The sequence below is a fragment of the Halichondria panicea genome, chromosome 2, assembly GCF_963675165.1.
Source record: "Halichondria panicea chromosome 2, odHalPani1.1, whole genome shotgun sequence".
In the NCBI taxonomy this organism is placed as follows: domain Eukaryota; kingdom Metazoa; phylum Porifera; class Demospongiae; order Suberitida; family Halichondriidae; genus Halichondria; species Halichondria panicea.
This window is the reverse complement of record NC_087378.1, coordinates 4,953,048-4,969,098: the sequence shown is the minus strand read 5'-3', so window position 1 is coordinate 4,969,098 and position 16,051 is coordinate 4,953,048. Positions and strand designations below refer to the sequence as shown.

General features: G+C 40.7%; 1 protein-coding gene across 6 annotated transcripts in view; it reads left to right on the top strand.

The window, feature by feature from the left end:
• LOC135331161 (sperm-associated antigen 17-like) overlaps positions 1–16,051 on the top strand; it is a 54,225-nt gene that overhangs the window by 14,362 nt on the left and 23,812 nt on the right. For 3 of the 6 annotated variants that reach the window (XM_064526222.1, XM_064526223.1, XM_064526221.1), the window contains exons 4-7: positions 1,546–1,650; positions 9,526–9,657; positions 10,207–10,276; positions 10,346–10,462. In XM_064526222.1, the coding sequence (XP_064382292.1) occupies positions 1,546–1,650; positions 9,526–9,657; positions 10,207–10,276; positions 10,346–10,462 (424 nt within the window). Of the gene's footprint in view, positions 1–1,545; positions 1,651–6,011; positions 6,242–9,525; positions 9,658–10,206; positions 10,277–10,345; positions 10,463–14,884; positions 14,909–16,051 lie in introns of those variants that run through there. The other 3 variants (XM_064526224.1, XM_064526226.1, XM_064526227.1) reach the window with 3 other exon arrangements.

The window sequence follows — 16,051 nt, the reverse complement described above, 5'->3', positions numbered from 1 at the left end:
TGCAGAGTGCCTTACGCTATGATTTTCAAACGTAATAATGAAATCAGCAGTACGCGATGCAAGTTGACAAAGCTGCTCTTATTCTGAGGCTCTGAGCCCCATATGATAAATAATAAATTATTGCATGCATACATGTACAAGTATATCATGACAGACATAAAAAGGTGTAACAGTGCAATTAAAATAAGGTGGTAATGCCACCTACTGATCTAGCTAGCACCATAGATAAATGTATGTTGGTACCTGTGAAGAAAAAAGTGTATATACAAACGAAAAAAATGGTGATAAGTACGGTAATACACGTTGGATACCAATGCTCAAATACCAAAAAGGACGTGAACAAGACAAAAAGAAAGTCCACTAGAATAGATACAAAACGTCATTAAGGTCTCTATTGACTCCAGGACCACTTAACTCTCCATATAGTGTATACTTCTCTCGTGTACTTTCAGTATTAGATAATACTGAACATAATCGAAAATCGGCGTTATACAAATGCAGTGAAAAAAGTTTACAAACAAGTGCAAAAACATTTTGATGGGGAAGAGTAGGGTTGGAAGAGCATGTGCACTGAAGTAACAAAAATTTCGCAAACAAGATTGTGGGTTGGTATAATCTTTGCATGCTCCAACTAGTGAGGGGCTCAATCTTTGCGATCTTTACCAGTTGGGTCCAGCACTACTTCGAGCCAAGTTTTGGTCGGCAGGGCTCATCTGTAGAGGTCTGCATGTCCTGGGTGATAAAACTATCCACTCTGCCACATTAATTATATAGATACAACTGTACAACCTGATGTTACGTATTTTTAAGAGATTGTCTTATATATACGGACCTGGATGTGCAATATGACATTGTGTATTATATAGATCTACCTCAAAAACTACATGCATGTATGTAGATCTAACCTTCGAAAGCCTCATTCGAATGCGTATAGAAACACATGCAGGCTGATAGTAAAATAAGGGATCGAGTGTCTCGCATAAAAAAAGAGGTGCAACGAGAAGAGTGCTGGACCCAACTGGTAAAGATCGCAAAGATTGAGCCCCTCACTAGTTGGAGCATGCAAAGACTATACCAACCCACAATCTTGTTTGCGAAATTTTTGTTACTTCAGTGCACAACCCTACTCTTCCCCGTTATGTGTGGGTATGCATTTGTGTGTTGGCTCTATATTTATCTTAAAACTCAAGCTACCGTGAATAGCCAGTCCTATAATTATTGTTTTATCCGCTCAGTGACACACGGATTAACATACGATGCTCACCTGCTTTATTACCATGCTTTTTGGTGCTTCCCCCTAAAACATATTATGTTGCATGATCATGACTGAGTATCGTTACTATTAAATTGTCCATGGGAGGATGTTCGCCCCCACCGCATATTCTGCATGCCGTATCCCCCCCCAATAGTTCAAAATTCTTATGACACCTTGAAGGGTGCAATGTTCCACTGTGAAACTCAAACGGCTGTCTTCACGATACATTTTTGGGTAATGGGTGAGGGTGAAATGAAATAGTGTTCATTTCTGCCCCTTATTTTTTGCAGGCTTTTGAAGATGCTAAGCTAGCAGGTGCTCTTCCAAGCGGAGGTGGAGGAAAAAAGAGCAAACAAAGTTCAACTGTGCCAGCAGACAAGATACCACACGCTTGGGTGAGCAGATACATTGCATCCTTTAAGCCCAGTTTATTTAATCTATATTTGGGTTGGTGTGGACACACCTAATTTGTTCGAATCCTTCCTTTTATCTTAATTCATAGTAGCTACAGTAGCCCTCATATAAAAGTTCCTGTTTCGTACCGTAACTTTCTGATCTTCTTCCAGTCTTGCATATAAAATCTGCACTTTCCATTTGCTTTTCATATAATTATGCTCCTCCTGTATTACACTATAGAGAAGTTAGCACATCTTAGTACGTATTATTGCTAGCTCAGCAAATTCCACCCGTTTTTTCTCCGTAGAACGGCATATGTAATTACAGTGCCTCTATGAATAATTGAATAACATGTTACAATCAGTTCGCGTTTTCTTACTCCGTAAAATTACGTAACTCCACACCGTAAAAATGATGTATGGTTTTCACACTGTGTGTGTGTCTGTTCCAGCTGTAACTGCTCAACAGTTGCATGGCGACGAAAACTAACAGGCTTATAGCCACATTCTCTTGGTTTTGATTTGCGTACTAAAGCCTTTTTCTCGAGTTATGGCTGTTTGACTCACAGTGGTTTCTTCAGAATCTTTTATAGTATAATCTCTTCGCATCAAACGTTCTATTCAAGTTTAGCCATGCACTAAAGTGCTAGCTGTTTGTTAGCTACAAGAGTCAGGAAAGAGCTGCACAAAGCTGCATGCACCTACACTGCTAGCTTTCAACCTATCGTTATTTTAGAGACAAATCAGCCTGGGAACAGGCCTTAATCCAATCCCTTTTTTTAACCGACAGGAAATGCAATAAGATCTACATGCAATTGCTTCTATCCTCTGTGGCTTCTATCCATTCATCAGGCCATCAGATAGTTTCCTCTTCTATAATGACTGTGTGCATGGCATGGTTCAGTGTCAACAATAATTATGCCTCGAGGCGTAGCCGCACGAAGGATACGGTAAAGCTGACTGTGTGTGTGTCTGTTCCAGCTGTAACTGCTCAACGGTTGCAATGCAACGAAAACTAACAGCTTCTATAGGCTTCTAGCCACGTTCTCTTGGATTTTGATTCGTGGATTAGCAAACTAAAGCTTCGCACGAGGGATACGGTAAAGCTGACTGTGTGTGTGTATGTGTGTGTGTGTGTGTGGGGGGTTAGCCACGTTCGCTTGGATTTTGATTCGTGGATTAGCAAACTAAAGCTTCTCTCTCGAGTTATGGCTAGTTTGACTCACATTGAAGGCTGTTGCAGTCTCTTTAGAATCTTTCATAGCATCATCTGTCCGCACAAACTTTCTATTCAACATATGAGTTAGCCTTGCACTAAAGCGCTAGCTTTTTGTTAGCTACAAGACAGCTAGCTAACAGTGCAGTAGCTATTTGTGAAATTGGACACACCCTTTAATTATTCCTGTGGATGTAATGTGCATGTGCGCTCATTCCCCACGTGTGATATCCAAGCTCCAGATCCAGATCCTCTTGACAGAATCATTGAGGGCCTGGTAAGCCACAAAACACTACTATATAACAATATAGATAATGCATGTACACAAGTCTTTTCTTCTTAGATATTATATACACTGAACTACAGATCCTGGAAGAATCAATTTTCTTCTTTCTTGAGGTCCTGGTATTAAAGCCACATAATACAACAATAGATGCATGTAAATAAGTCTTTTCTTCAGTGACTTTATATAGACAGGAGCCCATAAATAAGAGAAGGAGCGGCTAACTTCAACGTATACTCGGGGATCACGTCTCGTAATTTCCGGTGAAACCGCACTTCCTTGTTTGGAAGCGACTAAGTGCTTGTAAACAGCAGCCCTGTATTGTGTATAACACGTGTAGGGATTCAACCACTTATTAAGTGACTCTGCATAATAATTATATGGAAATGCGGTCATAACCACTTACGAAACGTGATCCCCGTAGTCAGCCGCTCCTTCTCTTATTTATGGGCTCCTGATATAGATAAGCTAACTTTATGAGTAAAATTATGCACTTCCACTTATAATTAATTGAAAACAAAATCTTCTTCTTTGTAGATCCTTGAGGTCCTGGTATAAGCAGCCACAAAACACAACAATGATACCATAATTATACAATTGAATAGATGCAAGTCAGTTTTCAGATTATTTTATACACTTTTTCCTCTTCTATACTTCCTCTTCTATACTTTTGAGCGAAAGCAAAGCATGGCGAGAGGCATTAGCACAGCGCCAGCTTGAACACTAGTTGAATTCTGTGCTTAAACTCTTTTTAGACTGCTTGTTATAGATACTACTTTCTGTGATTGAATTCTGTCTTATCTCACAGACTACTGACTATGCCTTTGACAAAGGTTTGCTCCCACTGTTTAGCTATAGGCCATTTAATTAAGACGATCAGTATGCATTATTAAACTGTGGATACCCCTTTCCTGAAACAATCAAAGCACATTGGAAATTATTTACCTCTTCTATAATTAACACTCTAATACTTTTGAGCGAAAGCAAAAACATGGCGAGAGGCATTAGCAAGTGCACGCTTGCAACACTCGTGGCATAATAATTGCATAAATAACATAACATTATACAAATTACATACTTTTGAGCAAAAGCAAAACATGGCGAGAGGCATTAGCACAGCACAGCTTGCAACACTCATTTACGGTGTAATTTAAAACCGTTTTATATTTGTAGTTACGATTACCCATATTCGAAGTGCATGCACACTATCACCCATGCACTACCCTCTTTTCAACAGTGTTCAATTACAGAAAAATTGTGTGGGAACACAGTGAGGATTTCAAGTAAACTGACAAATGTCAGACCATAGCACAAAATTGTCAGTCAAGAAGTTGAAATGTGCAGTCCTTTTTGCTCGTAGGAATTCTGCCATTTTCTAGAAGTATAGCCACAGTAACTTAATTGTCTCTTGCTTTTCATGCTAGAGCTATCACCTCAATCTCTTGGCCATCCCTTAACCACTGAGCTCAAAGAACTACTGTATGTAGAGACACTGTAGAGTATGTTAAGAGTATGCCCTAGAATACCTTGACAGCTGAAGGAAAGTCCTAAAGACTGGAGTGAAAGTTTTTAAGTCTTATTCGTGTGTATGTACCTGCCAATGATTCTCATTATGCCTCGGTATACGGTAATAGTGTGTGTGTGTGTGTGTGTGTGTGTGTGTGTGTGTGTGTGTGTGCGTGTGTGTGCGTGTGTGTGCGTGTGTGTCTGCATGTGTAGACAGCTACAGCTGCTCAAGGATGAGTTTCTATAGGCTTCTAGTCATTGGATTTAATTCATGGATTTGCAAAATAATACTTGGTTCTCGAGTTATGCTTAACTTGGAATGCCATTGCAGCCTTTTCAGAAGAGTGCGTAGAAAAACTTGCCCATGGAGTGTTGCTACTCTACTTAGTATAGTAGTTAAGCTCTGCACTAAAACGCTAGCTATTGATAGCTGCAACAGTGAGAAGAGAGCTACAAGGATCTGCTGATGGCAGCTAGACTTAGACTTTTGGCATTAATATTGTAAATCCAGCCACCAAAAACTACCAAATTACCTACCGTATATGCTCGATCAGAGGCCGCACTCAAATAGTAGCCTCCCTTACTAGCAAAATGAAACATTTAGTAGCCGCTCTCAAATAGTAGCCTCAGTGAACTTTGACTCTAGCATTTCTGCATGTGGCAGCCAAATTAATACTAGCAGCTAGCTATATGTACGTAGCTACTAGGTACAGGTAACAGCTTAATTAATTGTTAGTACTTCACAAAGACTTTCTCATTAAGCAGGTGAAAATAACTTTTGATGACAAATTAAAGGTTGTTGAATTAGCTGGAGCTAATAAACGCCGCTCTTGAACTGTGGCCTCTCTCGAATTGTAGCCGCCTCTTCCAGTAAAATGAAACATTTAGTAGCCGTGGCTCCTGATCAAGCATAATATTATACGTTATTTTTTCCACATCTATAGCAAGTGGTTTCTATATGTCAGAAAATGGTTTCCAAGGCAACAAATTAGTTATTACTTGGCAATTCGTGCCACAAGCAGTTTATTGGCCCTTGTAGTAAATATTGATCTAGGGCCTAACCGCCCTTGACCACAATTACTATCGACCAATAAACAGCTTGTGGCTAAAGGACAATCTACTACCAGGCCAATAAACAGCTTGTGGCACTCATAGCCAACTATTACTTGTTGCCCAGTGAGTTGGCAGATCAAAGCAATCCAGTGTTCTGTTCTGTATATGGTATGTTGCATCACTACCGTAGCAACTATATAATGCACTACATTTGCACTCTGCCCCACCATCCCACCATCCCAGCCAATAACTCATTTGGTTCTTTTTATAGGCTACTTATAATTATACTACCTTTTGCAATAGTTGTCGGAAGAAAACGTAAGAATTTAGGGCTCATTGCGGTCACATGATAACGTCCAGGCCACAATGCACTGAGCTTGTAGTGATTCGTGCGCACAAAACTTAGGTAAGCCTAGAGGTCATCTACCTCACCAGGTTGTGATTGTTTGAAACCCTGTACAGAATTTCCAGGAGGTAGTTCTACCTGCATGGAGAAAGTGCTCCTAAGAAACTCACTCACTCAGTCAGAAAAAGTGTGGTGAAATTAATATTGAAATTGTGAAATGACAATATCAAACGTTCAGCATGAGACATACAAAATTTAATGGTGGCTGTCCTCTCACTCAATAAGACACTGTCTAGCTACCCTAAAACATCACTGAGGTTGTGCTATAAAGATCTTGTAGCCATAATTATTATCAAAAGGCCATTTCTTTTTATGGTACTGCACGAAGCTTACCTCGAGGTAAGATAATTATTAAAAATACCACGTGAAAGAGCAGCTTAATGCACAACAATGTGCGCGTAGCTCAAACACAACAGTGTGTATATAGCAATTTTTGAAAATTACCACTACTAGTCATGGGGTGAGTACACTCTTACCATTATTTTCATTCCCCAAGTACATGGGGAGCAAAGAGTGTAGGGGCACACTATTTGGTTCCTATATGATATTGGGGACAAAGAGGGCCGCTCTTTGTCTCCCATATATATGGGGAACAAAGAGTGTAGGGGTACGTTATTTGGTCCCCATATACATGGGGAACAAAGAGTGTAGGGCCGCTCTTTGTCTCCCATGTATATGAGGACCAAAGAGTGTAGGGGTACACTCTTTGTTCCCCATATATATGGGGACCAAGGAGTGTAGGGGTACACTCTTGAACAAAAAGTTGAAGTGTTTAATTAACACCAATGAACTGATACCATGAAGTACTGGTAACTGATAATTTACCCTACTGGGGCTCTACTGGTAACACCAATGAAGTGATAATACCCTGACCCTGACATCTGTCAAAATAGGCAGCACTATACAGCTGTTCACAAAGTTGCATATACAAAGTTGCATGTACTAGCTGTGGAGAAAGAGTTACTGTAGCTATGGAGAAAGAGTGTGATCACTGTCGAAGTGTTGCGCAGCTCTACTGTCCAACGTGTTGCTCAGTTAGACACAAGTCAGAGAAGAGAAAGAAACACACTGTCATCAGGCTCTCAACGTGGGACCACTTAGCCAGACCACTTCTAATCATCAAGAGCAGTCCCAAGGCAAGGCTTGCAACCAACTTTATGTGTATATTAATTTATATATACATTACTAACACAACACAGATGCTCATCTCACTGGACTTTTCTCAAAGCACTTCAAGAAAGTAGATATTAAGCCGTGGCAGCTCAGCGTCATAAAGGCAGTTCTCGGAGGCAAGAACAGTCTTGTGGTTCAGCCTACAGGGAGTGGGAAAAGCTTGTGCTACCAGTTTCCATGTGCTGTCTCTGGAACATTAACGATAGTCATTATCCCAACAATCAGCCTCATCCTTGACCAGGCAAAAAGACTCGGACACACTGGACTGCGAGAAACATATTTAGGGAGTGTGCAGAAAGATCCCAATGTGCTATCTAAAATAGCGGAGGGCCACTATGACATAGTTGGGAAACCAAAACCTGTGTTTCTAATTATGAGTGCTCAAGGAATGGTTGGACTACACCATAGCAAACACCCAGGAGCTCTGTGCGGGAAGGGCTCCGGCAAGCTGCTCGAAAACAAAATGAGGGCCCATCTACTGAAATGTGCGGATGTTGGAAAACTCACAAGTTTCCCAAAGCATCCTAAGCATGGCGAAAATCACCCTACCTCTGGAATTTTGCACAAGAAAATTCTTCCTGCCCTCCACTGCACCTGCAGGAAACCTTACACAAAGGGGAATAAGATGGCTGCATGCTAAGTGTGTGGTTTTTGGTTTCACCAAGCATACCATGAAATTCCAGGCGCAGTTTTCAGAAACAAAGATCGAGTCACGTGGATATGCTCTTCATGCCACTAACAATTAAACTATACTTTACCCTATAGAATTATAGCTAGTACTTTTCACCGCTAAAAAATGTGTGCACAAAGAAAGACAGAGTCATGTGAACATGCTTTTCATGCCACTAACAATAATCTATATAAACTACTGTGGCTAGTATCAGGAGTTCATGCACTCCTGCTAGCTAGAATATAGCAAGTACTTTTCACCGCTATATAAAACTCATGGAAACAAAGAGTGTACCCTCACACTTTTTGTCCCCCATATACATGGGGGACAAAGAGCGGCCCTACACTCTTTGTTCCCCATGTATATGGGGACCAAATAACGTACCCCTACACTCTTTGTTCCCCGTATATATGGGAGACAAAGAGCGGCCCTACACTTTTTGTAGCCTCTACACAGGCTCTCCTTTTTCTGTTCTTTATCACAATCGTTCAATAAGATAAAATACTGTATTATTCGTTCAATGAGATAAAATACGGTATTAATTGGAGGAATAAAGAAAGAAATAGACGTAAAGTTAGGAAAAAGGAGAGCCTGTATCGGGAAGTCGCGTGAGGGTAGAAGGGTGGTAGAAGGGTGAAAATGAGCGTGGGCATACTGAGCTAGAGATGTTGGACTGCCCACGCAGAGGTCTACGACTAATAAAACTTTGCCTGCAGCAAGCTGGACATGGACTTGGAACTGGAAGTTTGCAAGCACTATAGCTAGCTATACCTTAGGCTTAGCTAGATGATCTACTAGTCTAGATTGTGTGTTTAGATTCTATCACTATTGTGTCTTTCTACATGCTATAGTAGAATAGCTTAGTCATCATTATCATATAGCAGGTAGCTACTGCCACCAGAGCTGGCCACGCTGGTTCTCTGATCTGACTTGCAGCACAGCTTGGTGGTTGTCTCAGTGCAGTACAGTACAGTCTTACTCTGAATGTGTGGGAGAATACCTTATGTCATGATTGTGGGCTACATATCGCCCACGTTCATAAAAATCCTTGTGGATCACGCGATTTCCCAAACCAGGCCTTACTTTTTCTTAACTGTACGCCCATTTCTTTCCTTGCTGCCTCACTATGTCTTGTTTATGGATGAACAGTGACAACAGCAAGAAAAAGTAAGGCCTGGGAACGAGGCTACACTTTTTGTTCCCCATATCATATAGGAACCGAATAGTGTACCCCTACACTCTTTGCTCCCCATGTACTTGGGGAATGAAATGGTAAGAGTGTAGAATTGTACAATCCCCTAGTCATGTGACGGCTTCAACAGGGAAAGGGTTAAGACGTAATGTTACAATATAAATAATTTCCCCCCGTCCCCATCCTGGTTTAGCAGGAAGTGTATAAAGTGGCCTAACATTACAAACATGTACATGTACAATGATATTCATTACTAAACTAGAATGTGCACGTAGCTAGCATAATTATAATTTTATAATCTTACACTTTTTGATAGTTCTGAATGCCAGAACATAACAATGGTGTACACATGTAACTTTATTTGTTATGACTTCAGGTTTGCCAGCAAGTTGCTGACACTATTTCCAACCAAGATGATGTACATCCACCATTACTCTCAAGGCTTTTGAAGTATGCTGTTCTAAAGAAAAAAAGAGGAGATATGATGGAAAAGGAAACCCTACAAAAGGTATAACTGTCAGAGACTCTCATCTACTAGCCTCGTCTCCAGGCTTTACTTTTTAACTGTTCTCAATATAAACGAGCTTTACTGTCTATATGCTGTAGAGCTCATAACTTCCACGGCCGAATTCAACGCAAACGGCTTTACACGTATAGCTACCATGCACTGTACATGCTGCTACATGTAGCTCATAGTCAACAAAAATAAATTAGCAATTCAAAATTTTCACTAATAATTATAATTTTCGCAAAGCGCTTCTAAATGAATTCAAGTACTGCATGCGTTTAAAACTAATAAGCGTTTAATCACGGTATGTTGTGGTGACGTTGCGTTCACACATTAGCATACCATACAGCGGAACATTTTCATGAGGTGTAAAATTTCGCATAATTAAACTTGGAGAACTCCCTCGCACCTGTATTTCACGCACCCATTTATTTTATGGACTTTAATCTTTTTGGCATTCTTTTTAGCAACAATAATGGTTGATAATTTTTGCACCAATGTAAATGGTATGTTTGGTGCTTTCATTTTAATGACGTATATAATGTATAGGATGTTGCTGGTTTAGCCAAACAAGATAAGCCAAAGAAAGGGATGAGCAGTGGAAGAGCTAGTAAAGCAGGTAAATACATCTACATGTACATATCTGCGATTACTTATTTTCGAGATTAAAGTTCTGATAAAATTATAGCAAAGAAAGGCAAAGAAACTCCTTCCTTGGATGTACCTCCAACTGTTCCAGTTCCCCCAAAACCAATGACTCTTATGGTTAAACGTGGAGAGGAAGATGGAGACTTGAAGTATATCAGTAAGTTCCAGAGTCTATAGTTATACGGCATGTTGTAAAAGGGAAATGCGGAATGGAAAGGATATGGAATGACACAAGTAATAAGAGAGCTTGCAGATAACGCTCTGTATAATTGTTATAGCATCACAGGGACTCTTAACATACACGACCACGATTTATTTTAGGGGAGAGGATGGGGGATTTAGTATTTTCCTTTTGGAATTTTGTAGTCAAAACATTTTGTATCAACATCAACTTCATTAATTTCATGAGGTGAAACAAACCATAATTATGAGCGCTTTGACATAATTGTCATTATTCATTGTACTTTTTATAATGACAATTCCTTAGATTATTAGCGCATGCACTCGTGTGGTCAATAGCAGAGCTTATGATGCAGTCATTTTGTATCCCCACCCAGTAACCGGATGTCTCTGTGACTAGGATGACTCTATAGCTAGCCAGGCAACCGTAACTGGATCTCTATACTGAATAAAACCATTCTAGAACTGGAGCAAAAAGGGTCCAAGTCCACCTCATCTTATGTCTCACATGTCAGACAAGGGGTAACAGCGTCCCCAGAGAGTCCTTCTAGATGGATATCACCAGCTATATGTACATGTGTATAGCTACCATGCACTGTACAAGCTAGCTAGCTCGTAGACAAACAAAATTAGCCTCACATAATAGGAAAAGTACAAAAGTACAAAAATCTGCAGTTGATGCGCTTAAAATAAAGACACGTTATAATCGAGTAAGCGCTAATAATCCAGTTTCTATGGCAATGAAAGCACCGGGGGTGCTGATACCTCGGTGGAGACTTAATTAACACATACACCTGTACATGTCATCTACAAAAAAATAACATTTGCATGCAGGAATGCTGCAAAATAGTGGGAAATGATCAACCATTTATTGCTAAAAAGGATACCGAAAGTTCAAAGTTCTTTATGGCTGCCTAGTACTCACATTCATGACATTGGTGAACTTAGAAGTGCAGCTTTGCAGCTCTTTTCTTACTCATGCAGCTACCAATAGCTAGCGTTCTAAGTTCAGAGCTAAACTAGCAACACTCTATGGGCAAGTTTTGCTACCTAAGGCTGCAATGGCATTTCAAGTAAGCAAAACTTGCAAATCCACAAATTGCAATGCAAGAAAATGTGGCTAGAAGTACGGTGGCCCTGAAGGTCACTCAGCAGTTTTGTTCTCAACTTGGTGTTCTGCACTTGAGCTTCGCTAGTTGAGCCTTTGCTAGTTGAGTGATCGCCTTCGCTAGTTGAGTCTTTGCTAGTTGAGTTTCGCTAGTTGAGTCTTTGCTAGCTGAGTGATCGCCTTCGCTAGTTGAGTCTTTGCTAGTTGAGCTTCGCTAGTTGAGTCTTCGCTAGTTAAGTGATCGCTAGTTGAGTCTTCGCTAGCTGAGTGATCGCCTTCGCTAGTTGAGTCTTTGCTAGTTGAGCTTCGCTAGTTGAGTCTTCGCTAGTTAAGTGATCGCTAGTTGAGTCTTCGCTAGTTGAGAGTGATCGCTAGTTGAGCCTTCGCTAGTTGAGTCTTCGATAGTTGACGACCTTTGACCTATGGGTGTGGTTTGTTGGTAATCGCAGCTAGCTACCTAGCAAGCGAGACCATAATTATTAATGAGAAGCAGCTTGCAAGATCAAGAATAGCTAGCTGGCTAGCCACTGAAGTAAAGTAAGAAGAGTTTAACTATAGTGAACCTGTAGATCTCTCTCATCTGGTATTCATTGTGCAATCTGATACACATCTTCATCAGTCAAATCACTTGCTCTTTTGTTTATTGAATAGTTATTGAGTTGCTCTCACGTACATTGTCATGAGTACTTCTTTGAGTAATATTCTTCTTTGAGTAATAATTATTCTTTCACTAACTTCACAAAACAGAACATGAATAATTATTGAATATGCCCAGGCCATAATTTATGGCCTGTATTTCTGTACAACTTGTCTTGTAGCTCTATAGTTGTTGTCTATGTCTATATCTCTTAATAAATATACTGTAGTGCTGTATACAGTAGAACCTCGATTATCCGGACACCTTGGTTCCAGAAGGAGGCTGGATAAGTGAATATGCCGGATAATTGAATAGATAAACCACGCCTTGATCCACCCACTTTATAGATAAACCACGCCTTGATCCACCCACTTTATTGATAAACAGCAGTGCCCATGGTTGTCTGCGCATGCGCAGAAGATAAGCAGGCATGTCTCCATGGTAACAGCTGCAACGCGCATGTGCATTTTAGGGACACGCCCATTTTCTGAATTATTTAAAAAGAAAACTGCCAAGCCGGATAATCGAGGTTCCGGATAATGGAGGGCCGGATACTCGAGGTTCTACTGTACTGTCATTGTAAAGCTTGGATCTTGCCACTTGCTAGATGCCGTCCCCAGCCATAAAATAGGGGGACGGGTTTCAGCTCTATCCAGAGATAAAGTAAGGAAAGGGATTGGCAACGGTCGAAAAAATGTGACTATCCGTGATGCGCTACGTCATCGACTTTTTTTCATCTTTTGTAGCCTCCATTTATAGCTAAAAGTAAAAAAACATGCTTAAGAAAATCAAAATCAAGAATTTATGCAGCCTAGTTGATCAACAGAGATACAACAAAACAGTATACATCATAGGCTTACAGCAGTGCTTCTTAAAAGGGGCACAAACTAATATAATACTTTCTCGTCTTTTACAGCCTCCATTTTAGCATTTTTGGTTATAAATGTAAAAAACATACAAAAGAGATTTAACCAAGGAAATGTATGCAGGCCAGTTCGTCAACATAGACACAAATAAGCAGGATCTGTAGGCAAAACATCATTTGGCTACGGCAGTGCTTGGGGGTGCTTGGGGGCACAGACCAATAATAACTAGTTTTCAAGCTCTAGAGCACCACAGTCAATTCTTCCACGCTTGGACTTCACTTTAAATAAAGCACAGGACACGTGTAGCCTTACTATACGCAATTCTAAAGTCTCATGAGACTAATAACTAACTAAAAGTAATATTAATTCATTCGCAGACGTTGTGCCGGGAAATAATGCGCATCAAGGATGGTTGAGAGGAAATCAATATGAAATCAATGTGAAATAATCACGTGAGTTACTCCCGTTGCCAATCCCTCTATTACTCTATCTCTGCTCTATCTAGGATTCGTTCTGCTGTTTCCTGTACTAACTATGAATAATTATAGTTAATATTAGCCGCGCCTCTAACCACAGAGCTCAGCTTGCTACAGAGAAGGGGATGAGCTGGGAAGCCAAGGAATGCATTACGTAAGAACTATACAATCTGATTGGTGCTGCATGATTTTCTGCAGCAGAATGAATGCTGAATAGGGCTGAAACTCGTCCCCCCATTTTATGGCTTGGGGACGGGTACGCTCATCTAGCCACTTGCCTGCATGTACCTTTAGTGCATCAAACCACACCCATAGGTCAAAAGTCGTCAACTATCGAAGACTCAACTAGCGATCACTCAACTAGCGAAGGCTCAACTAGCGAAGGCTCAACTAGTGAAGCTCAACTAGCGAAGGCTCAACTAGCGAAGCTCAACTAGCGAAGCTCAACTAGCGAAGGCTCAACTAGCGAAGCTCAACTAGCGAAGGCTCAACTAGCGAAGCTCAACTAGCGATCACTCAACTACAAGTTGAGAACACAACTGCTGAGTGACCTTTAGGGCCACCGTATAGAAGCCTATAGAAAACTGATCACTGGCAACTCACCGGCACCATAAGCTCACTACCATTAAGATAAGAAGGGGAGCCTTGTCCCTCGCTTCGTCCATCCTGTGATGCATATACAAACTTTCATGACAACAATTATTACGCTGGTACTGCATACCACCATATTAAAGCTCACTCTCATTAAGAGTGGACAGTTTGGACTTGGAGCCTTGTCCCTCGCTTCGTCCGTCCTGTGATGCATAGATCTATATATAATTATGCAACTTTCAACTATAAATTATTACGCTGGTACTGCATCAGACTCACTCAACCATAAGCTCACTCTCGGCATTAAGAGTGGGCAGTTTGGAGCTGATTTTGGGAGAGCTTTGTCATCACTTTGCTGTTCAGCCTGCATGTAACAAATTTTCATGACTTAATAATTATTATTATTATGCTGGTTAAACTCACCTTAACCTGCACACAGAGCTGCTATGAGGAGGATTCTCATAGATATAGACTAAGAGAGAGAGATTTAAATAGCAGCTGAGCCTGCAACTGCAACTGCAACCGTAGCCTCGATAATTGGCCTGGTCTCGAGGCTACTGCAACCCCCTCAATAATAATCTGCAAGTATACAATCTGCAAGTATACGGATTATTTATATACATTTACGGGTATCTCATTAACATTCCACAAGATTCTAGAGATTTCAAGAGATTCCAAGAGATTTCAGATATTCCACAAGATTCCAGAGATTCCACAAGATTCCAAGTGAGATTTCAAGATTTCAGTTGAGATTCCAAAAATTTTGTACGAGATTCCTGGCCGTTGCGGACCCCTAGCCCTCGCAATTCTACCCTATTCAATTGTTTCTGGTACGGGATCACTTCAGCTGAAAATACATAATCAAGCCTTGACTACGTATTTTCAGCTGAAGTGATCCCGTACCTTGACTCAAGGCCACGTGGCAAGTTTTAGCTTCTTAGCTTTTGCTCGCTTTTACTCAATAAAGAAGCTTTAACATCAAAATCTGCTACTATATAAACCAAGATATTGTTGTGTGAAGACTATCTATGCTGTAAACGCAGTGCTATGGCATCCAGGTGAGTAGATATTATTGTTACAAACAAACAAACAAACAGACAAACTAGAGCACTAAGAAACCAGAAGAGTGATAATGCAGTGCATATGGCTAGCACAGCAACTCAAGAGCAATAAAACTAAACCAGACTGGAGCCGCATGCTGAAACATTGAGTGGTACATGCCACATTAGACATGCACTGTGGACTGGGATCACAGCAAAGCCTGGAGTCTTAGACTTAGAGAGGTATGGCTCCTGCCAGGCTGGAGTATAGGATCCAGAGTCAGCCAACAACCAGTCACTTTCTACTATCAATTGTTCCTGGTACGGATCACTTCAGCTGCAACTACGTAATCAAGGCCACGTATAGCTAGCTAGCTGCCAACGTGCAAGTTCAAGCTTCTTAGCTTTTGCTCGACAATGAAGCTTTAACATCAAAATCTGCCACTACTTAAACCAAGATATTGTTGTGTGAAGGCTATCCATGCTGTAAACGCAGTGCTGTGTCTGAGTAGATATACCTGTGACAAACAAACAGACAAACAAACAACCAACATACTACTATACCCGTGGCCACCCACGCGCGCCTCGGGTAACAAACCAACAGACTGTGGCCGCCCACGCGCGCCTCGGGTAACAAACAGACAAACAAACCAACAGACTACTATACCCGTGGCCACCCACGCGCGCCTCGGGTAATAAGAAAAAATAATTTATGGTTATGACCATCACCATGGCATTAATTTTCATACACAATAATAATTATGACATTGTTATAATAATATATAGATGCACAAAAGTAATGACTGATACCAACCAAAAAGCTAGTAGGTGACTAAGTATTTAGTATA